The sequence below is a fragment of the Carassius gibelio genome, chromosome A5 (genome assembly GCF_023724105.1).
Source record: "Carassius gibelio isolate Cgi1373 ecotype wild population from Czech Republic chromosome A5, carGib1.2-hapl.c, whole genome shotgun sequence".
NCBI lineage: Eukaryota > Metazoa > Chordata > Actinopteri > Cypriniformes > Cyprinidae > Carassius > Carassius gibelio.
The window spans coordinates 20,803,314-20,826,663 of record NC_068375.1 but is presented as its reverse complement, the minus strand read 5'-3'; the positions used below and the strand labels follow the sequence as shown (position 1 = coordinate 20,826,663).

Here is a 23,350-nt window from a genome sequence, read left to right as displayed (position 1 = left end):
TAATATAGTTAAAACAATATATGTTCTGTACAAAGAAAAAACAATAATCCACTTCAAATAATATTCAATAATCCACTTCAATTAAATGTGTCTTAAATTCCAAAATGTAAGATGTTCAATAAATATATTGGGTTGTTTCAATATTAAGTATTACAGTATATTACTACTGCAATTTTTACAAAATCTAAAATAACATTTATAATCACAAATATGAGTTTATTCTAAAGAATATATATAAGAACTTCATTATTATGAACCCAATTAATCCTAAGAATTTAATTTATCCGAAATTCATTATTATGAACCCAAGTAATCCTAAGAACTTAATTTATTCTTAAGAAGATTTTCATAAATCTGGCCCGTGCAAAGATTCGATTAGGGATGCGATGATGATAAATTTTCAGAACCGATCCGATACCAGAAATTCTGAGTATCTGCCGATACCGATCCAATCCGATACCAGAACAGTTCTTTTTTAAATCAATGTAGAATTTCTATACTTTTCTGTGTTGACCTGATCATCACTCTTTTGTGTGTTAAACACAATCTACTACATAAAGACAACTTCATTTTAATGAAAAAAAAAAAAAAAACTAAAACAAGTGAAAAAATATATAATCAATCTAAAAATTCTAGAAAAATCTAGTGAAATTTATTTACAAATAAAAGTGAATAAGTCTAAAATCTGGTAAAATGTACACATTGCTCTTTGTTGTAAAAAGTGAATAACTTAATTAGTGGATTAATGCTTAATGGAGACGCGAACCTGTTCAAACAATTCAGTCCGATTTTCTGAACTGGTTCAATTGAACTGTTTGATTGCTGAATGGAGGATGACAGAACGCTGCAGCTGAAAGAAGAGTTTGTGAACTTGAATTTAATGACTTTGATATTAATCTGTACCTTTCACTGAACTACCGAACAGCTTCAGAACACTTTAAATATGTCCATGAAAACATTTTGGTGCTTTATAATGTTTTTGTGCCTTTCGTGGAGCTCAACAATAACACAGTATAGTATACGCACAGTATCGGATTTGGATCGGTCTCGTCTGACTGATACACGATCCACAGGAAATAACAGGATCCCGAGTATTGGATCGATGCATCCCTAGATTCCATAATGCCTTCAATTACCTTGGTGAAAAGCGAGGCTGGGGTCCAGGTGTGGTGGTAGGTGGGTCCGGTACACCTCTCCAGGTACTACAGATCTATGGTGTGGGTCAAACGGGCTGTGAGAACCAAGAGGTTCACCCCCGGACACAGGCGACTTGGCAGGAACACTGTCCCTCTGGGTTGGAGTCAGTGTGTTCTTCCTTTCATGAGAAGCTGGTTTACCTGTTGCTATACTTCCTATTTGAAAAAAAAAAATCAGTACAATGACCTGTACAATTGATGTAAGCTAGGGATCGGTACTTAATTGTTATAACAACAACTATCTGGCGGCAATGAAGAGAGAAATTGAGAGATGCTGCATTCATACCGTCTTGCCCACGTAGCAGAGGTGATCCTCTGGATATGGAGGTGCCAGAGTATGTAGGGGTTCTGCGTGCATTGCTGTCCTCATACATGCCTGGACTGAGTTGAGATTTTCCCGCTTCTGTGTGTGTGGAGCGCAGGACAGAGGTGGAGTTTACTACAGAAGTGTGACGAACACGTTCGGACGCCTTCGCATCCTCATACTTGGCCCTCTCTCGCTCAGCTGCTTCGATGGCAGAGTGTGAGATCTTCACTGGGCTTGTGATCAGAGATTTAACATTGTGCTTGATGGCTGATGGGTTCACAGTACTGCTTTCGTACTTTAGAGGAATACCCTGCAGACATGCACACTGAGAATATTAGAAGATGGAAAGAATCTGTTCTCTCTTAAGGTATCTTCTATTTGACTGATCTTAATTTGATTTGAATGTTCTTCATTGATACATTTCAGTGTGGGAACCGTAACAACCTCAAATCACGTACCTGAGTAATGGATCCATCCAGAACAGGAGTTTTTCGACTATCTTGAGTCTCCTTACGGGGAATCTCGTGAATTGAGCGCCCCATCTCCTTTATGGTGTTCACCCCTTCATATGGTTTACCCTTCGTGATGCCTCCCTCAAAAGAGCGTATGGGTGGACTTTCCCTCTTGATCTGTTTACCATATTTAGAGGCCTCATCATAGACTTCAGAGGCTCTTGGTGTTCCTGGAACATGGGAAAGAAATTATATAGAATGATACATTTTGTGAAAAATTAGTAAAGCAAACATGCAAGTAGGTCCAGTATTATTAATTGAAATGATTTACAATTCTTCATACTAATAGATATATGCTAATACATTTGCTGACATAACATGTGACATGAACAATACTGTATGAAACAGTTTGTTTACATCACGTTGCACCTTGCGTTATGAAAACAATGTTTGGGAAATCATGATAAAACCTTGATGTAGAAAGTTTGATGTTGGATATTCATCCAAATTATGGTATACCTTGCATGATGGATCCTGTGAGTATGGAGCGATCCTTAGACTCATGAGGATTTTCTCTTGGTAGTGCTCTGCTGATCAAACCTGACAAAAAAAAACAACAACAAAAAAAAAATCAAGGAAAATGTCTTTAAAAAGATTCATTTTAAACAATTTCTGTGTCAAATCTTTTGTGCATTATCCTTCTCAGATAAAGAACACTAAAACATGACTAACCTTCATAAGGTGCCGTCTCACGTGTTGGGTGTCCACGGGAGCCCTCCATGATGTCATATGTGCGCTTGAGATCGAGCCCCATTCGTGGGCTTCTAGTGCCCTCTCTAGGGTTCTTAACGGCTGTAGGAACAAAGTGAGATATATTATTGGAATAAAATAAGTTTCCATAAAAACGAATACTGCTCTTTTTGCACAGCTAACAATGACAACATTTAGCCCGTAAAAATTAAGCACTTCACCATCTGACTCCACTTGTGCTGTAGCATGATTAGAGCCGGGAAATATAGCAAAATAATCATCACTCTATAACTATAATTTTACTATTCAATATCACTGAGGTATACAGTGGTCACAAGCACACCAGACAGGAAGCAGTTCAGGCTCTGACCATCAAAAGAGAGAATGTGTCCGCTTTTGCCTTCATAGATAACATGAGCTTTAGAGTGAGCTTCAGCTCGGCTCTTCTCTGGGCAGCTCAGGTCCTCTGTGGCCAGTTTAGCAATAGTTCCTTTCAACAGATCCGCTGCTACATTGGACTGAGCCAGCGCAGGAGTGCCCTAGAAAGAGGAAAAAGCAAGAGTGAGAAATACTACACAAGTATAAATGAAAATTACTCCAATACTACACAAAGGCTTAGGATAAAGATACCTGTGTAATGGAGCCTCCTCTGAAACTCAAGCCCTCTGGGCTTTTTCCAGGCGGCCCTCTCATATCTGGAATCTGTATGGGTCCTACTAGCAGCAAAGGAGAGGAAGAAAACCATTGTTTTTTTGTGATTGAATGGTAAGACCATTGGTTCTTAATCCTGGTCCTGCACATTTTACATGTCTCCCTTATTTTACACACCTGATTCAGATCATCAGCTCATTAGGAGAGAGATCTGTGAACTGATCCATGAACTATAAGGGGCTGTTTTCACCTGGTCACTTCATGCATTTTGTCAAATTGGATCAATATCTGATCGTGAAAAGACCAGGTGTAAATGCCCTCTGAAACACATTCGAGACGGATATAAATCTGATCGCTCAAACCACTTCAGGAGGACACAACTGGACAAACGTAAATGCATCTGGTTGTTGAAACCACATATGCAAATTTTACTCCTCCCAAAATGTTAAAATAATAAACATGTAAGAGCATGTTATGGCCTACTATGATAAGATATGACTGCTGCAGTAATGCAACATGCATCGCCCCAGAGGAGCTGAACATCTCTTCAGCAAGCCGACGCTCAAACTGCCACGAATGAAACTGAAAGACGGTCAGCACACAAACATCTCCATTAAAAGTAGTAAGACAAACATATCTTTCCAGTGCTGATGCCACAAATCTATTGCAGTCTTTGATTTTGAAATTAGCTGATAATTATTAAAATGTGGAGCTTATCTTTTGATTTATTTGACGTGAAATTTAAATATAGCGCTGAAATTTAAGATCGGATTTTTATGTTTTGCGACAACACATTTAAGTGGCCAAGTGTAAATGGAAATGTTTAACAAATCAGATAGATATCAGACTAGTGAAAACGCATGAAATGACCAGGTGTAAACAGGCCCTGTGTGTCAGATAACGGAGACATACAAAATGTGCAGAGGGGAGGGTCCCCAGGACCAGGATTAACAGGATTACAGGATTATGTAAAACGGTTTACTTTTGTGCATTAATTCTTGATTCTTTGTCATTGTAATGTATATTTTAAGTCATCTTACCTCTGACCACTCCCTCATACTGAGCTCTGGATAAAAGACCCTCCGCCTGAGAGCTCTGTCCACGTGGAGAACACTCCTCCTGCTTAATATATGACACTAAACACACACCAAACACAATCAGGTGTTTAGATTAAACATTCATTTTAGCCACAAATGTCATGGCTGAGTGTAGTTAGAATGAGCTTGATGTTAGGATAAAGATGTATTTATACTCTCAATTCTCTCTTGCTCACCAGGTTTGGCAGGGTCCTGCTGTCTTGGCAAGCCAAGTGAGATCGACCCTCCTGTGGTCTTAACTACCTCCGGTACATACACAGCCTGCATTTGAGAGGGAAGGTATGTTCCTGGTGTTCCCTGCTGGGAACAAGGAGGGGAAGACACGAATCAGAGTGGAATACCAGGAAAGCCCCTGATCCCCTGCCTTGATCCCATTACATGTAGGAAGTATTTAAACTTAGCAGAAGCACCACAAGTCTAAAATAACAAATCAACAGCATTTCTCTCTTACCTGTGAAATGGAGCCCCCCTGAATGAAGGAGGGCTTGTCGGTGGGTTTGGAGTGAATGAGGGGCGGAGGAGACGGAATGTTGGTCGGCCTGTGATGGGGAAAAGCCATGCGGACATCTGACAGAGTCTGAACTGCCTGGTTTGGTGCCGGCTGAAGAACTGTGGGAATAAAAGGATAAGAGGAACAAGGGATGAAAAGAGGTGGCTAAATAGGATCACTCTTTATCCTTGCAGTAGACAAAAGTTCTTCAATCTAAAGCACAATTTATACTTTGGTTTTTAAGTGTACGCTAGGGAATTTTATATTTTATTTATAACAGTTCTATTAGGCAGAGGTGGGTCGTCAGGGTCAGCAGGGACTTCTCTGCTTGCCCTATAAAAAATACAATTGTCTAAAAAATTTATTATTATTGAGGTATCATTTTCATGCGTCATGTCCACAAAATGGCCCATGATTAGTTTTGTTAAGGTTGAACTGGAATATCCTACATAAAAAAAAAAAAGGTCTGGGGCCAGCACTACAGATAGCGCTTTCCTTTTGTTCATATAATTCGTTGCATATAATTCGTAAAGAGCATTAGTGACAGGACCATCAGCCAATCAAATTTTGACGTTCCATGATGGCACGCCCTCTGGGACCAGCGATGTGCCCAGTGCTTCCCCCAGCCAGAGTTGCCAGGTTTTCTCATCAAAACCCACCCAATCGCCTTTTGAGGGGTCTCCCATTAAAAATCGCATTCCTGGAGTAAAATACACATTTTTGGTGGGGTTTCCCTGGTGAAATTCACATTCCAGGGGCTAAATATCACATTACTGAGGTCGCTTCAACCAGCAAAAATGAAAAACAACCTGCAGCAACAGTGTAAAATTAGCCCCATTTGGCAACACTGCGCCCCATCGCTTAGTTGGGAATTTCCAAGCCACAGTTGCCAGGCGCCTCTACACCAGATCTTGTTGCCGATCTGCCTTTTTCAAGGCACACTTTTGCAGACAAAAGAGGAATAACTGAGAAAGGATAAACTTCTCAAACTGAATTTGCTAACAAGGGTTTTGTGCGTCATTTCAAAATTGCAACTATGAGTGGCTAACAGAACAAAAATAAAAATAGCCAAATAACTTGCGCTCGGTGCTAGCACAAGAAGTTATTTGGCCATGTTTATTTTTTTAATACAAGTAAAGGGACATGGAATGACAGACGCACAAACTTTATTTTAGTGGTGGGCCGTTATCGGCGTTAACGTGCTGCGTTAACGCGAGACTCTTATCGGGCGATTAAAAAAAAAATATCGCTGTTAATCTATTCTCAACTTCACCTATTTTATATAACCTACTGGCTGAGGCCAGCCTAAAAAGATGCTCAGGACAGCCTTACCGCTTGTCGATTTGGACATTAAAGCATCCAAACACAATACGCGGAAAAGCTGAACAGAGTAACTGATCACTTGCGCTGTGTTCGGCGCGCACGAGAGAGAGAGCCGCGTATCACGGACAGCGACACTGAACCGAGCTCTCTTCTGCGAAGTTCACCTCGTAGTCCCTCCTGCACCTGAACGAACAAATACACATCGCAGTTTGAAAAAACTAAAAGATGTGAAAGAGCACAATTCAGTACTCGCGGTGAACATCGAATTTGCTTATTTTTGCTCTTGTGCCGACAAATACATACAAAATATGTCAAAATATCCACCTTGAAAATTATGCTCGAAAAAAACTGTCAGTTATTTCTTAAGTGAAAGTAAACAGTTGAGGGGAAAAATGGGATGTTATTATATTGGATGGGTTCATCGTCTCTTAAAGTGACCGCGCCTAATTTAGCTACTGGCTGCTGTAATGTTAATCCAAGAAAATGAAAATGAAAATCACTCACTGCTCTTGACTGAAATACTTTTGTAGTTTTAACAGTCAAACCAAAAATTATTCAGACACCAGATATAAATTTTGATATATATAGCAAAACTGTAATAATGTGAGAAATGTTGAAGGTGTCTGAACAAATGTAGGTTTGATTGTATATTTCATTTTTACATTGAAGACTATCCAGTGCTATTTTACATTTATTTGGTTTCTGTACATTGACACCTACAAACTTGAAAAAAGAAATTAAACATTTGTGTGAAACAGGCATAAGGTTGTTTGTACCTTGTGCAATGTGGAATTAGCTCAAACACTTTGTAATGCATTTTGGAAACAGGAGATGAGCCCCTTTTCTAATGCACCACTTAGCTTGATAAAAAGACTTACTGTTTGTCAATTTTATTTGGGTAACACACATATTCTGAATGCCTTCGGCAGAATTCGAATGAGCATTTTAATCTAGATTAATCTAGATTAATTTCAAGATCACAGTGAGATTAATCTATATTAAAAAAATTAATCTATGCCCACCACTACTTTATTTACAAGTGACAGGTGAGTGCTTTGTTATTTGACGAATATTGTATCACGCACATTGTTTTGCAGGTGTGCGTGGTGCATTGATAATACTGGCTTGGTTTGTGGATGTCCAGCATTTGTACAGTTTTGCTGCTGTGGGTGCGTCATCATTTTAGAGTGAACTTAATGTTCACATTGACCCGTGTATTGGTGGATTACTTTTACTGATCCATGTAGTGAAATTTACTCTGAATTTAACCAATCCCCATCTAGCCTACTTTTGAAATTGTTGATCAGCTGTCATTGTTGATAAGAGCCTGTGTGGGGCATAATATGCTAATTATATGCATGTGTCTGTGTTAGCTGTTACAGAGATGTGTAAGATAGATGTGTAAGAGTATGTAGTTTACAGGTGCATACTGAAGGCCCTTTTTTTGGATTTACGCATCAGCATTCTAGGCATGTGCCTATGCTCACTCGTCCAGAATGTTTTCACCTTTTTAGTGTACAGAAATCCAGGTTTCTTTGTTCTCTTTCACAGATGCACACACATTACAGACATCTCATGTGGACACAAACAGAAACTTATCATCAGCACTGCCCCCTGAATTCAACAGTAAAATAGTTTTGCATGACATGACCTTTCTCATTAGCACGGTTCTTGAGGCAGATCAACTTAAAGATTTGCTATTAGTAGATGCTGCTGCAGAATGCTGCTGCGAGATGCACAGACCCACGTATTCACATGTCCTTACTCTTTCTCTCTCTAATAACTGCATCAGCCTAAATATCAATGGCCCAAGCCTCTGTTATTAGCTATAAAATAACGTTTTAGAATTTGCAACAGAAGATTAATCTTGAAATAAATCATCTGAACAATATCTTGAGGTGTGGTTGTGACACCAGGCAAGTTGTTAAAATTATTAAAGAAATAATGCACTCCCTAAGTGGTAATGTGGCCACAACGCTGGAGCCTAATAATGAAACGGTCTTTCTCCATTCTCAAACAAATGAAGACATTCGATTTTTATTGACTGGATGCAAGTGCTTTTTGAGATAGAAAACAGTTTCCACTGATTACAAAATATTTTTGTTTGCTGGGGTGGTAATATTATATAGGCCTATGATAAGGATCAAATTCAATATTAATTTAAATTAATAAGCAAGAAATAATTTTGCCAAATTATGAAGAGAGGCAAATCCGGCCCTGATTAGGAGAACCTATTAAGACTTTAATTTCGAATGGAGATGTGGCCTTCACAAGTGGTCACATTTGCAAGCAGGCACATTACTCAAATTTCAGCAACCATATTGGTTTATCTTCTCATGGGAAAATACTATAGAAATGAAACTTGGATATATTTTAGAATAGTCAATGTACCGCTTGTATAGAAGTTTAGAATTACTATCCTCTGAAAATAACTTTACATACAGCCATTATTGTCAATATAGCTGGCAACAAAATGATCACACCCAAAGTGAACATGTCAAAACTGTGTCCAAAGTGTCAATATTTAGTGTGAGCACCATTGCTATCTAGCACTGCCTTAATCCTCCTGCGCATGGAATTCACCACAGGTGAGCTACACATGTTGTTACTGGGATCCTCTTCCACTCCTCCATAGTGACATCATGGAGCTGCTGGATGTTAGACACATGTGGTGCTTCTCCACCTTCTGCTGAAAAGGGTTCAGGTCTGGAGACCAAGCCAAGGTGTTACCGATCTTCTGATAGCCTAGTCCATCTTTGTGGAGAGCAGCAGTTCTAATTCTCAAATCCTCAGAGAGTTCTTTGCCATGAGGTGTCATGTTGATCATCCAGTGGTCTGTATGAGAGAATTGTACTCAAATCACCAAATTTTAACTGCTCTAACACAAGACACACAAATGTGTATGGTCCTGTCAAGCAGACAAAAACCTGAACATGATGAATAGGACATGAGACTTTGTTGTCACTTAGGGAGTACTCAATTTTGTTGCCAGCTATACTGACAATAATGGCAGTATGTCAAGTTATTTTCACAGGATAGTAAATCTATACTGCTATACAAGCAGAACACTGACTACTCTAAAATATATCCAAGTTTCATTTCAATAGTTTGTCCCCTGAGAAGATATACTAAAATAGTTGCTGAAATGTGAGGGGTATACTCACTTTTGTGAGATACTGTATATATATTTATTTTATACTAATAAATAGTTCTGTTCCTGACTTCTGATTGGTCAGTACACTGAGTGTGTTTACATGCACCCTGTTGATGCTATTATAATGAGATTTTGGCAATATGACAATTAAATTTTACCTCATGTAAATGTAATACTTAGATTTAAATAATACGATTAAATTCATAATGGCAGCAAGCATAATCGTATTAACATAACGAATGCTGATTTTAATTGAAATACACAGGCATGTAAACACCTTAAAAGTGTGCTTGTAACAAACATGAATGATGTGCCACCCACCTGTAATAATATGCAGATTAGAAACAATGGTAGGGAAGAAAGCATCCCATTTCTGGGGAAAACAAAACTCGCTGCCACCAGTCTGTTCCTTACAGAACAGTGTAGGCAAACAAATTGCCATCTCATTTCTATGGCACAGAAAAAGCATGGAATACAACCATACAAACATGTTTTGCATTAGACTTAAATGCAAATAATTAAATAACTTAAATGTAAATAAATTAAAACAGCAGTCAGTAACACGCAGTTTCTGAGTCGATCATTGGTGCTGTGCAGTGGGGTATGTGAATAATAGCAGTAAAAAAAATAACCACAATTGTTAGCAAAAAATAATAATTGGAAATAATCACAATCTGTGCACATATAAATACAGTCATTGTTAAAAAGCATGCAACAATCCTCAACACTGTAACAGCTATGACAACAGACTCCACTGCAGTTCTCTCATATGACAGTTATTTGTTGCATAGCTAAATTCTGATATTGCAGTGGCTGTAACTGGAAGAACACAACTTCCACAGAAAGAAAAAATAAACACACTATAAGGAGGATACAAATGGTCACTCAAGGTCGTGCTATATTTTGAACTCCACTGAGCATTGTGCCTAACACCGACCTTTAGTCGTGACTAAACAATACAGAACGGCCTCTCAGATTCAAGGCTCAAAACTTCTGACCTACTACACACAACCTATCAAACTTCAGCAGGACCTGCAAATGACTTTCACAAAACAGCCCAGCTTATAAAACATAGACCAATAACAATAAAAAATAAAAGTTCAAAATAAAATGCTATTTAAAAGAAAGTTGACCCAAATGCAGAGAGCCTCAAATGAAACCCTGTGAATAAAGACTGACAAAGACACACAGACCTGAGTCTTATCTGAAGCTCTTAGCATGGGAGGAATGAAGCCTTCCTTCGCCTCTTCTCACCAGTGACTCACAGCCCGACTAAAAGCACTTCTTCCCTTTTCACACAGCCTAGCCTCTCACTCAACTCTTTTGAAATATTGAGTCATGAACCCTCCTGTCTCCTGCGGTGTAAAAAGCATGAGTCTAGAGATGAGATCAGGTGGTCTCTGCAGTTCTTTAATGCGGGGTGTGATGTTCTCACTAATGTAACAGCTTATCGGTCATAATCATGTGATTCGTGTGATTCTTTATGAACAAATAAAAACAAGGTCTAACCGTACAGAAGTCAGTAGAGTTAAATTGTTCAAGCATGGTTCAACCTCTCATTCAGAGATACTATGTGATGTCTGTATAAAGGCTGACCACATGATTTACTGGGGAATAATGCAGAGAAGTGAAAGATTACTAAGATAATAGGGATGGGCAATAATGTATTTGAATATTTGTGCTAAAAAAATATTTGAATACTCCTTTTATTTAAATGAAGTTTAACAAGAAAAGTTATTTTTAATAGTCAAGCATTTGTCACCATTTCTGAACAGGTTTATTATTAGGCATTAAACAGAACAATGTTCTAACAACTAAGTTATATCTCAAGCTTTTCTTTTAGTCAGTTGCTTCACTTGTTGTCACTGTGTGGAGGATGGAACAAAACGATGGGTTACTTAACGTAATCCCAGGTTCTTTGATAACAGAGTGAGGTGTTTCACTATGGGAATCGCTTTGGGCGTGACCAACTACGGAAGCTCCTATGCCACCACGTCTGTCTTTGACAGACAGGTCGACCTGAGATCAGGCTCCGCCCCCACCTATATTACTCAGGTCGACCCCTACGAAGTCATTAAGAGAGATTTCTTCCCGTTCCTATGCAAGGAGGGAAGTGTTGGTGAAACACCTCACTCTGTTATCAAAGAACCTGGGATTACGTTAAGTAACCCATCGTTCTTTTTCTAACTTCGCTCGGTGTTTCACTATGGGAGATATAGACCACTCCCGGATTGCAACATACGCTATACCAATCATATGGGACTTGATGTGCTGACTCCTAACACTGCATGAGCTAAGGATGGCTCAGACACGTTCAGTCTATAAAATCGCACAAAAGTGTGCGGTGTGGCCCAGCTTGCTGCAGCACAGATCTCCTGGACCGAAACACCTCTGAGTAAGGCCCATGATGTCGCCATGCCCCTAGTTGAGTGGGCCCTTAAGCCCTCGGGAGGTTGGGAACCTCTGCATGCATATGCTAAGGAAATAGCTTCTACAATCCAGTGGGACAGTCGCTGACGTGACAATGGCTTCCCCTTGTGAGGAGTAGCCCATGACACGAACAGTTGGTCATTTTTCCTGAAACCTGCTGTCCTTTCTACGTACACACGAAGTGCTCGTACAGGACACAAGGCATTCAACCTCCCCTCCTCTGGAGAAGAGAACGGAGGAGGGTGAAAAGCTGCAAGATCTGTAGTTTGACATCTATATGACGAATCCACTACTTTAGGTACGAAAGCCGGGTTAGGGCGAAAGGAAACCCTTGTAAACCCTGCAGAAAACTGCAGACAAGATGGGCTAACCGACAGTGCCTGTAAGTCACTCACCCTCTTAGCTGACACCAGCGCTAACAGTAGTGCTGTCTTGAGCGAGAGAAACTTTAACCCTATAGCTTCCAATGGCTCAAAAGGGTGTTGAGAAAGGGCCTCTAAGACTGTAGACAAATCCCACAATGGGACCATTCGCCTGGCCCCTGGCCTCTTACGTCGTGCCCCCTTCATAAATCGACTTATTAAAGGGTGCTGACCTGCTGTCTTGTCACCAAAACCCACATGACAAGCAGATATAGCCGCTAAGTATACCTTTATTGTAGAAAAAGCTTTCCCTTTATCTAGCAGATCCTGCAGGAAACATAAAATGTCCCTCACTGAACATTGAAAAGGGACAATATGAATCCGTCCACACCATTCATCAAAGACTCGCCACTTATTACTATACAGTGAACGAGTGGAAGAGGCTCTTGCACTCTGTATAGTGTGTATGACCGATGGGGGCAGACCTGCTGCACTTAAATTCCACCTTTCACGGGCCAGGCCCAGAGAGCTATCCTGTCTGGGTGAGGATGGTAGATTTCCCCCCCCGCTTGTGACAGGAGGTCCCTCCGGGGAGGGAGGGGCCACGGCTGACCCGACAGTAGTTGAACAATCTCGGCCACCCAAGGTCTGGAAGGCCAACGTGGGGCTATCAGTATCAGCGACAATCCCATTTCCCTCACCCTGGCTAGAGTGGGTGAAATCAGGCTCAGAGGGGGAAATGCATACAGCAGGACATTTGGCCATTGGTGGGCTAAAGCATCCACACCCAATGGTGCATTTCCGTCTGCCAGAGAGAAGTACAGAGGACATTGGGCGTTTTCCTGCGAGGCGAAGAGATCTACGACCGCCTGGCCGTATCTCTGCCATATCTGCTTCACCACCTGGGGATGAAGCTTCCACTCTCCGTACAGGGGATTTCCTCTGGACAACAAGTCTGCCCCCCTGTTCAATATCCCTGGAACATGGGTTGCCCTGATGGATAAAAGACTTATGTCGCACCACACAATCAGCTCTTTTGCCAGCTGGTGCAGCTGAAGAGAGCGTGTGCCTCCCTGTCGGTTGATATAAGCAACCACTGTGGAATTGTCTGTTTTCACTAAAACATGCTGACCCCTGATGAAGCTCAGAAAATGTTTCAGCGCTAGAAACACTGCCAACAATTCCAAGTAATTTATGTGTTTGTGAATTAGCTGAGGGGGCCAAACGCCGTTCACAGTTCTGCCCATTAGAGTCGCTCCCCAGCCCTTTAATGATGCGTCCGTCGTCATAGTGACTCTCGACGACACTGCCCCCAGGGGAATCCCCGATCTGAGGGTCGCGGGGCTTTTCCAACGTCTGAGCGCTCTGACGCACGCATACGTCACTCTCACCTGTCGGTTGAGATGACGCCGAGAACACAGACGCAGATGCGCGACCCAGCGCTGAAAGTCTCTCATTATTAGTAGTCCCAGTCGTACTACAGATATCACTGAAGCCATAAAGCCCAGCATTCGGAGTTTATACTGAGCCCCAGATATTCTGCGTGCTGAGCTGGCTCTAAGCGGCTCTTTTCCATGTTTATTCTGAATCCCAAGCTGTTGAGATGCAATAACACCATATCTGCGTCTTTGATTGCTTGCTCTTTCGACGAGGCGCAAATCAGATAATCGTCTATGTACGACAGTATTCTTATCCCCCTGTTTCTCAATGGGAAAAGTGCTGCTTCCACACATTTGCTGAATACTCTTGGTGCTAGACACAGACCAAAGGGCATTGTCTGAAATTCGTAAGCAGTGCCTCGAAAAGCAAACCTGAGATACTTCCTGTGAGACGGGTAAATATCTATGTGAAAATACGCGTCTGACAGATCGATCGTCACAAACCAGTCGTTCTGGCGGATGGATCGACAAAGTGTCTTGTGTGTCAACATTTTGAATGAATATTTCCGTAGGTGCTTGTTTAACACACGGAGATCTAGAATTGGACGCAGAGATATGCTCCCCTTCTTTGGGATCACAAAGTAACGGGAATAAAAGCCCTGACAGCTCACTTCCTTTGGCACTACTCTGATGGCTCGTTTTTCTAAAAGACAGTCTATCTCGGCCGTCAGGACGCGAGCTGACTCTCCCTCGGCCGCTGAGGCTATTATACCATTGAATCTGGGTGGTTTCATGGCAAATTGAAGCCTGTATCCCCGTGAAATCGTGTTTACAACCCACGGATGAGCTGCGCATGCGCGCCAACTGAGTATGCGAGTCGAGAGAGGTCCCCTGTATACTTCCCCAACGCCGGCGCGTTTTGATGACGTCATTACCGTCTCCGCGCTGACCCCTTCTGGAGGTGCGCGCGCTCCCTCCAGCGGAGAGGCTAGGGATACACATCTCAATGTTTGGATTTTTTTGCAATCTATCGCCCTCGGCTGACTGCCTGGCTGCGATAGTGAAACATTTATTGTGTTTAATGAGTTGGGGGAGCACGTCGCCCTCAGCCTGTGGCCTGGATGCGATAATGCATTTTTTATTAAACATTCCCCTGAACTGATGGGCGTTTGAAAACCCAGTGTAAGTGCTTGGTGACACTTGAGAACGTTTTGAACTTGATTGCTTATAGCTGGAGCCCTTACTGAACTGAGAACAACAGGGCTGGACCCCCTCTTTCTCTTTGCGGGCGGAGAGAGAAGTGACGGGGAACATTCGCGTGTCAGGTCGCACGCTTCTTCTTCCGATCCTCGGGGTGGGGTGGGTGGTTTCTCGCCGCCGCGGCCGCAAATGAATGTTTCCCCCCGGGTCCGGAGCCATCAGATCTCGGACGATAGCCCACTTGCTGTCCGCTGGGAGGTGGTCTCACACTCCTAGCTCCCGTCTGCCTTCCTCTCGCCGCAGCGGCTGCTGCAAAACCTTGCCGTGCTGGCTGAGAGGGTGGTCGCGGTGTTTGCTTGCGCGGTAAACAGAGGTTAAAAGCCTCGTCCTCCTGTTTCCTGAGGGTGCTGGTTTCTCTCATTTTCTCGAGAGCTGGTCCGAAAAGGCCCTTAGTTGGGTCGAACGCAGCGTCCATCACCTCAGCTTTTTGAGCGTCGCCTAAACCAGACAGGTTCAGCCATAACGCTCTCTCACCTGAAACGGCCAAGCCCATAACACGGCCACAGCCCTGAACCGCGCCACGAGAAGAGCGGAGAATTAGGTCGTTTACCACACATATCTCGTCCCAGAGAGCTGGGTTCGGCACTCCTGTATCTAATTGTCGCCCCATCTCCTCCAAAATCTCCGCCTGGTACGCTGACAGTAAAGTCACTGCGTTCAGCGAGCACACTGACTGCGCCGCATACTTGTACATCCTCTGATAGATGGACGCGGTCAGGCGCTCCATCTTGTTCGGCAGCGAAATTTGGGAAGAGGCAGAAATAGATCGACGATATGGATGGAGGTGATAGGCCACTGAAGACTCTATCGCTGGGGGTCCGGCCAGCCCCAGCTCTCCCATTCCTTGGATCTCAAGTTTAGAGCATCCCTTGGTCGGGAGCTTGCTCTTAAAGGGGCTACCCCAATGGCGGGACATCTCCTTCATGCACGCCGGCACGGCGGGTAGGAGTTGTCTCGTTGTGGTTAGAGCAGGCGGTAGCCTTTTCCCGTCATAAAGGTCCCTCTCTGCTCCCTCTGAATCCTGGGCCGCGGGCCACGCTAGGCCCAGTTTTGCCGCGGCTCGCTTGCATACCTCGTGCAGGTTACTGTCTGCCTGCGAGCCAGTGTCAGTCGCGCTAGGAGGTCTAGACTGCTGGACAGGGAAGAGAGAGTTGTCTTCCTCCTCCTCTTCGTCCATGTCCAAGTCGAGGAGGTCAGAGTTAGCATCGCCCTCTGCGTCCTCGTCTCCCGGCTCCTCATCCTCGTGTGCGAGAAGGCCATCGAACAGAGGAGGCATATCCGGGGATTCGGCTTCCATCATCTCAGCCCAGCTCGTCGTAGTAGCTCGCTGATGATCGTTAGCCTTAGTTTTCGCGATGGCTCCAGCCAGACATGGGTCCTGCTGACTAGCCACCGCCACTCTCAGCCTTCTCTCCAAAATTTTAACCGGCAATGACGCACAGTGAACGCACGTTTGTGGGTCCGCAAGCGACGTTTGAGCGTGCTTGGCGCCCATGCACACAATGCACATGGGATGGGGATCCCTGCCCGAGACGGTTGCTCCACATGATGATGGACACGGGCGGGGTGCGGGTTCCTTCTTCGACTCATTCCCTTTGGCGGGGGTAATGACTGTCGACATGACGGCTGGAGAGAGAAAGAGAGATTCGAAGACTCGTCGTAACACGTTAGTCCGATTAATGGTTCACAGGGTAGTTAGCCCTTTTCGCGGCTCGCCCTGACGCGTAAAGCCTATGGTGGCTTGACACCACTGAAAATCCTATCGTCGTGATAACACGCGATAATCTGAACAGAATAGCTCGCCTTGACGCGGACACTATTCGGTGTGACACTCAACACAGTACCAATCCAATCCACTGATGTCGCGTTCGGTAGCGTACTCCAATGACGGCCCGCCAGTTGAACAGTTAAGCGAAATCAGCGAAAAGTTCGGACTTGCTGAGAGAGCTTGTAGTCCCTCACGGGAAGAAAGCGAGAATGACTTCGTAGGGGTCGACCTGAGTAATATAGGTGGGGGCGGAGCCTGATCTCAGGTCGACCTGTCTGTCAAAGACAGACGTGGTGGCATAGGAGCTTCCGTAGTTGGTCACGCCCAAAGCGATTCCCATAGTGAAACACCGAGCGAAGTTAGAAAAAGAACCTCTCCAGAGCCAGAACGCATCTCAGATGCATGCAGTGTAAATAAGGGGTTGCACCATGTCTAGTTTGTTCTGAACCTCCAAGTAAGGTAATTCCTTGTCCGTCACAACTGCATCATCAGTAATGGTCATGTTATTGATGTAGCATGCATGTAGGACACAGAGAGAAAGTTTGTTGACCAGGTCAATAATGCAAAAATCAATCATTTCATTCAGTCTGGGTCCTCACGGCAGATGTCACAAAATACCAAAGTCTCACGCCAAAGTTCATTATGAAACCTGATCATCACAAAACAAAAAAACCAGCAGGAGCGACATTGTTTTTTCTATCCCTGACAGAAACATCCAGTGTGTAAGCGCTTATCTCCATGAGAACAGTTTCCCGGTTGAAAGGGTAGGGATGATAAGGGATTTAGGGATGCGCCAATCCGATACTCTAACTCAAAAACGAAACCGATCCAAATCCGATATTGGGCATATACTAATCTGTGTTATCATTAAGCCCCAAGAAACGTACTTGAAAAAAAGCACTATAAAGTTTTTCGTCCACTATATTCCAAGAGTTCTGCAGCCATTCCATAGTTTAATATGAAGTATAGATGAATATTTAAATTTTAAAATTAGGGTTTTCGTTGACTCTTCTCTCTGCTGTGACTGTTTTGTCCTCATTCATTCAGCATTCCAACTGCATGTCACATTCAGTTACGACAATCAAGAAAATAAAATTCTCTCCAAGATGTTCCTATTATTATACATGATCTATAGATAAAGATCAATGGTTTTGAATAAATGGACTTTATCTTACTGGGGTTTAGTGCCGTTTCTAAATCATGTTACTTTCTATTGGATGTCTGTTAGATTACAACACTGGAGTAGAGAGCATTGCAATTTAAAACTGTTAAAAGAAAATGCTCAAACTGTTGCACAGACATAATACACTATGCATCCAAATCTCTTCCCACTGTGCGCTGTGACTCAGTGTTGCTTGAAGCACATCATTCTGCGCACGGGATGCACTTAAGTGCTTTGTGCCGTTCTGTCTTGGATTCTTTCATAGTATAATACTTTTGTGCAATGAAAGATTATTAATAGCCTTTCTTGGTCTGTCCTATCTATCATATACTGCGTTCCTTCAGCATCACTAATTATAATGGTTTCTATAAGTATTTTGTTGCACAGTGTCACTCGTAACAAGTGTTAGGTTCACCCCAAATGCTTTCATTGGTTGAGACCCATGATGACAGCCATCCTAAACCCCTCCAATGTCCCATGGTTTGTCTGTATGTGTAATCAGAGCCAGTGAGCAATTTAATAATAATAATAATAAAAACTGCATTAATGCACAATAAAATAATTGTCAACAGCCCCAGTATATATTTATATAAAAATATATTTACTTGTTTTCCAAGTAACCAGATCTTAAAATTCATTTTTTTCCCACACTAAATAAAGTTTTTTTCACTAAATTTTTAGGATTTTATAAAATTGTTAATACTAGAATAATACTACTTTTGCTGCTGAATTATCCATTAACCTTTTGATTTTTTTATTGGTTATTTTTCTTTAATATTAATTTGTCTATATTTAGTAGACTGTGTTTAACACACAAAAGAGTGATGATCCAAAGTGACTTCCAACTATTTAATCATAAGAGCCAACAATTTATTTTTTTCTCCAAATAAATGCAGCTTTTGAGAGCATAAGAGACAAAAAAAAAATTGACAATTGAGATTAACACTGATGGAAGATGTTTTTATCAGTAGACCTTCAGTGGGGTCTTTATAAAAAAAAACAAAAAAAAAACATATGCATTTGTGCCTTTGATTTGATTCGCTCAGTTGCTTAAATGCTTTGAAGGTCAGACTATAGTTCTTACACTCCATTTTAATCTCAAACATTGAGTGTTGCTGAAAAAAGCAAGCAGCAGGTTTCTAAAAAACGCCTGAATACATGAAAGTGAAAGTGAAGTGACATTCAGCCAAGTATGGTGACCCATACTCAGAATTTGTGCTCTGCATTTAACCCATCCGAAATGCACACACACAGAGCAGTGAACACACACACACACACTGTGAGCACACACCCGGAGCAGTGGGCAGCCATTTATGCTGCGGCGCCCGGGGAGCAGTTGGGGGTTCGATGCCTTGCTCAAGGGCACCTAAGTCGTGGTATTGAAGGTGGAGAGAGAACTGTACATGCACTCCCCCCACCCACAATTCCGTCCGGCCCAAGACTAGAACCCACAACCCTTCGATTGGGAGTCCAACCCTCTAACCATTAGGCCACGTCTTCCCCAATAATGGTGTACAGACTGCTTACCTGGAGGTACAGTGTAGCGGGTGGCGTTACTGGCGTCGGGCTGAGGTGAGGCTTTGCTAGGCTCCCGAGGAGAGAGTCTGTACGGAGAGCCTGGTCTGCCCACTCCACCATGAGATTCCTGCTCCATCAGCTTCAGGTCATATGGCATGTAAGCGAACGGCTTTCCTAGAGACAGGACAGAGAAGATACTCAGGCATCAAGTAGACAGACAGACACAGATTAAGCTCACTTTCTAAAAAAAAAACCTCTCTATTAGCGATTAAGAAAACATTATTCAAACCATACAGACCCATCATGCATAAATCACAGGAATAGATATAGAAAGTAAATGAACTGGCAAGAGAAATGTCAAGGCAGGTTTTTAGAGCTACAGTCAGCCAGACTGCAAGGACAAGGTCAAACAAAACTTGGTGTTTCTAATGGATATCATTACAAGAGAGTGACCTAATGTTCCTTTTGGTTGGCTGCGTTCTGTCTGGCTCTATCAAAAACAGCACTGTGTTTCTTAGCTGAGAAGAGCAAAATCCACCGTCTCTCTCCTGCACACTTGACACCCTTCAAAAATATGTTTTGGAGACCCAGTAGAAAAACAGAGGAGATTAGTAATTATTAGGATAAGATTAGTTTTACATTGCAGAGGTCAGGCAATGTTATGATTACCATAGTGTAATTTTAACCCTTTATTAACTAAAATGAACTAAAAATGAAGAGGCAAAGGCAATAAGCAAATTGACACACTGGTTAAATCTCTCCCGTTACTATTGCCAATTCCATTTCTTTGTGACTTTAAAAGCCTGTGAATCTACTCTGTTGAAGTGGATATTGACCAAAGAGCGAGGACAAAATAAAGGGACATTTCAGAACTTATTAGAGGGAACGACTGGTGCTGGATTTAGGGGTTTTTCTATATTTACTACATTCACTTCAAGTGCTTTTCTGGATTCTTATACATCTCTTTCCTTCTGCATTTGACTCACCTTCTCTGTCCACTACAGTTGGGCTGTGGGTGTTGACTCGTGGCCTGTGGTCAGACTCGTTCTGGTCCAGTCTCTGTTTGTCCTCCTGCACGGACTCATGTACAGCTTTTATTTGGTGCTGGAACATAGCAAAGCCACTCAATGGTCCTACAGGAACGTTGCTGTGACCGAATGGAGCTGAAACCTAAACAAAACATTCAGTAACAAATGGGGGCTACATGCTGGACAGATGTTCAGCAAAAATGCTCCATTAGAATAATCTAAATGATTAAAAGGTGCATGACTTCTTTCCATTAGTAATAGCTACTGTTTACTTGGCAACAAGATGTTACATTCTCATGATGTAAACCTTGTGAACGGCCAATCAGGGGCCTCGGTAAGAACCATTTCACAGCCACACCAAATCGCCACAACAGACACCTCCAAACAGCACAACTAATCAGCCTAGCAGAGCAGCCGAACATATTTTCACTCATCATCATTTCATTGTGTGGAAAATCAATTGGTATTTGCTGATTCGTTTGCTGATTGCCGCAGAAGTGCGTGATCTGCGGAGGTGGAGATGGAGGCAGGACTCACGTGGCGGGGTGGCTGGGCCCTGTCTCTGTCCAGAGGGGCATATATGAATGCTAAGTGGGGGTAGAAGCTATGGGGACTGACCATAGGGGGAATGGTGGCGGCTCGCTGCTGTAGCTGCTGCATGTTGAGGATTTTGGCTGAGGACAGGACCACCGAGCCTGCAGTGCCAAGCAATGACGGCTTCTCCAGAGAGAAAAGTCTGTCACAGGAAGGAAGGAACAAGAGAATGAAATGTATTATCTGCTGATACTCTACTGCTAGTTACATCTAAAGGGCTCCTCACACATACGCAACAACAAAGAGACCAGAACTCATGAATGAATTTTTCATTCATTCACAGTCTATTCACCTGATTTTGTATAATACTAGCTCAAGCACATTACCATGCTGGACTAGTAAAAATTCTTTTAGGTAAGTATATAAAATAAACAAATAAACTATTTAATAAGTTGATTAGTTACACATCAGAGTCAAACAGTAGGGTTTTTTCCTGTAGTTTAGATTTCTAATTGGCAGCTGAACATTTTTACTGTTTTCAACACACACACACACACACACAAAATAATGTTTAAAGTAATTTACATAAACATTACAAAAATGTACTTGCACTGCATTTAAGTTCATGCATTCCCTAGGAATCAAAACCCATGATCTCACAGGCTACAAGAATCAAAATTATTATTTCATATTTGCATTTCTAATTTAAATACATATTTCTATATGTATTTCTTTAATTTAATATGACTGAAACTGAAAATACTTTTACGTGATTTTCAGACATATAAATTATATTTTAATTAATAAATCACCACCCTATCCATGCTACTAGAAACCCCATAACAGAACATGAGCAGCGGTTTCTCACCTTTGTCGGTCAGGTTCGGCTTCCACATCCTCATCCGCACTGCAGGTGGCGCTAGAATCATTATCGGAGTGGTGCTGCTCCTCCCGTTTCTCCTCCTTGTCCTTGATATCTGGCTCGGTCTTAACTTGCACCTGCGCTCTTTCACTGCTCGGAGAAGTCATCTCCAGATCCTGCGGCTCAGTCTTTGGATGGATCTGCATTTCAAACGCGGAGCGTGTGCGCTCATCCTGAGGAAGTCCGTCTCCAGCTTCTCCTTCTGGACTCTTCTCTACTTTCACCCGCAGCTCACAGTACGGAGGCTCCTGGCCCTTGGCATCTGCCACTGGGCCTTTGGTTACCATGTCGTCCTGGTCCGACGTGCCGTCCAGAGCAAAGTTGGGATGGGTTACAGGGTCTGATTTGGAGGAATCAGTTTGAGATGGAGAAGGCGCACTCTCTGTGTCTGAACTGTTATCAGCACCTGAGGAATGGAGATGAAAGAGCATATGATTAAGCCATCACATCCTATTTCAATTCTTCAGTGCAAAGAGGACACAGAATATCAAGTCCAACCTATTTCAATCAGATACAAAAAAGCAGAGAAGCAGAAAACCCAAACAACCCTGCCGTGACAGAGCAGAGGCGGCATTTGAGGTCACCATCACTGCAAGCGGCATCACGCAATCAAGTTAATGCACTTCTGGACATCAAATAACTTTTGGCTAATCACTACCTCTCCAGTCTTGCCATGTGATGATGATACCCTCCGGAGCCACAGGGAAATATTAATACATAAAAAACATTTATCTAATAAATCCACAGGGTTTGATGGATTATTCAGCATTTACAATTATTTAGAATACGGAGTTAAACATATTCTAACTAATAAATCATCACTTCAAGTTTTGAAAATGTTAGAAAAATATATTACTATTGTTCAATTATAATTATTATATATATGTACAATACAATAAATGTATTTGGCACAAAAAAATTAGATGACAGACTTTCCCATTCACCATTTAATTAACTGTATGAAAAAGTAACGGATTGATCATTCTGCCTAATATCTCCTTTAGTAAATCATATGTTATAACAGTTATAATAAAAAATAAATAAAAACAGGATCAAGCTTTAATATATGCAAATTACTTTTTTGTGTCTATTAATAAAGAGATTTAACATTAGCTACTGTAGCTCCACACTGGAGCTACTTTGTAACAGAAAATCAAGTGTAATTTTAACTAAAAGTGACACTGACCCTGTTTTTTAATGTTTAACACTGTAAAGCTGCTGGCTTTAAAACAATCTACTGCATAAAGAACTATATAAATAAACATGACGTCACTTGAGTGCTGACAGCGGAGCAAACATATCCACATTGCTATGATCAGATGCTTTCTTAACTGCTGTTTTCCACCACTGTCATTTTAGTTATGTGTTTATTTTGTTATTGAGAGGAAAGTGTGCAGCACATTTACATATTCCTTTAAACGCTGCTCTCAGCAGCATCTAGTTCGGCTGTGTTTACACTCCGAAATAGGTGTTTGTACTCTTTTCTTGAACTGAGAGGGCTCAATTACTTGCACTACAGTACCACACTGTCCAAACAGTGTTATTCCAGGCCCTTTCTTGAAGAAGT

At 42.1% G+C, this 23,350-nt stretch overlaps 1 protein-coding gene across 19 annotated transcripts in view; it reads right to left on the bottom strand.

The window, feature by feature from the left end:
• The window catches only part of LOC128001428 (nuclear receptor corepressor 1), a 106,249-nt gene that overhangs the window by 15,071 nt on the left and 67,828 nt on the right, over positions 1-23,350 (bottom strand). For 10 of the 19 annotated variants that reach the window (XM_052592361.1, XM_052592360.1, XM_052592377.1 and 7 more), the window contains 14 exons: positions 21,730-22,189; positions 20,865-21,063; positions 20,286-20,469; positions 19,309-19,473; positions 4,905-5,062; positions 4,630-4,753; positions 4,397-4,492; positions 3,336-3,421; positions 3,076-3,244; positions 2,688-2,807; positions 2,475-2,555; positions 1,962-2,185; positions 1,483-1,813; positions 1,137-1,352 (listed from right to left, as the gene is read on the bottom strand). In XM_052592361.1, the coding sequence (XP_052448321.1) occupies positions 1,137-1,352; positions 1,483-1,813; positions 1,962-2,185; positions 2,475-2,555; positions 2,688-2,807; positions 3,076-3,244; positions 3,336-3,421; positions 4,397-4,492; positions 4,630-4,753; positions 4,905-5,062; positions 19,309-19,473; positions 20,286-20,469; positions 20,865-21,063; positions 21,730-22,189 (2,613 nt within the window). The remainder of the gene's footprint in view (positions 1-1,136; positions 1,353-1,482; positions 1,814-1,961; positions 2,186-2,474; positions 2,556-2,687; positions 2,808-3,075; positions 3,245-3,335; positions 3,422-4,396; positions 4,493-4,629; positions 4,754-4,904; positions 5,063-19,308; positions 19,474-20,285; positions 20,470-20,864; positions 21,064-21,729; positions 22,190-23,350) is intronic. The other 9 variants (XM_052592366.1, XM_052592368.1, XM_052592380.1 and 6 more) reach the window with 6 other exon arrangements.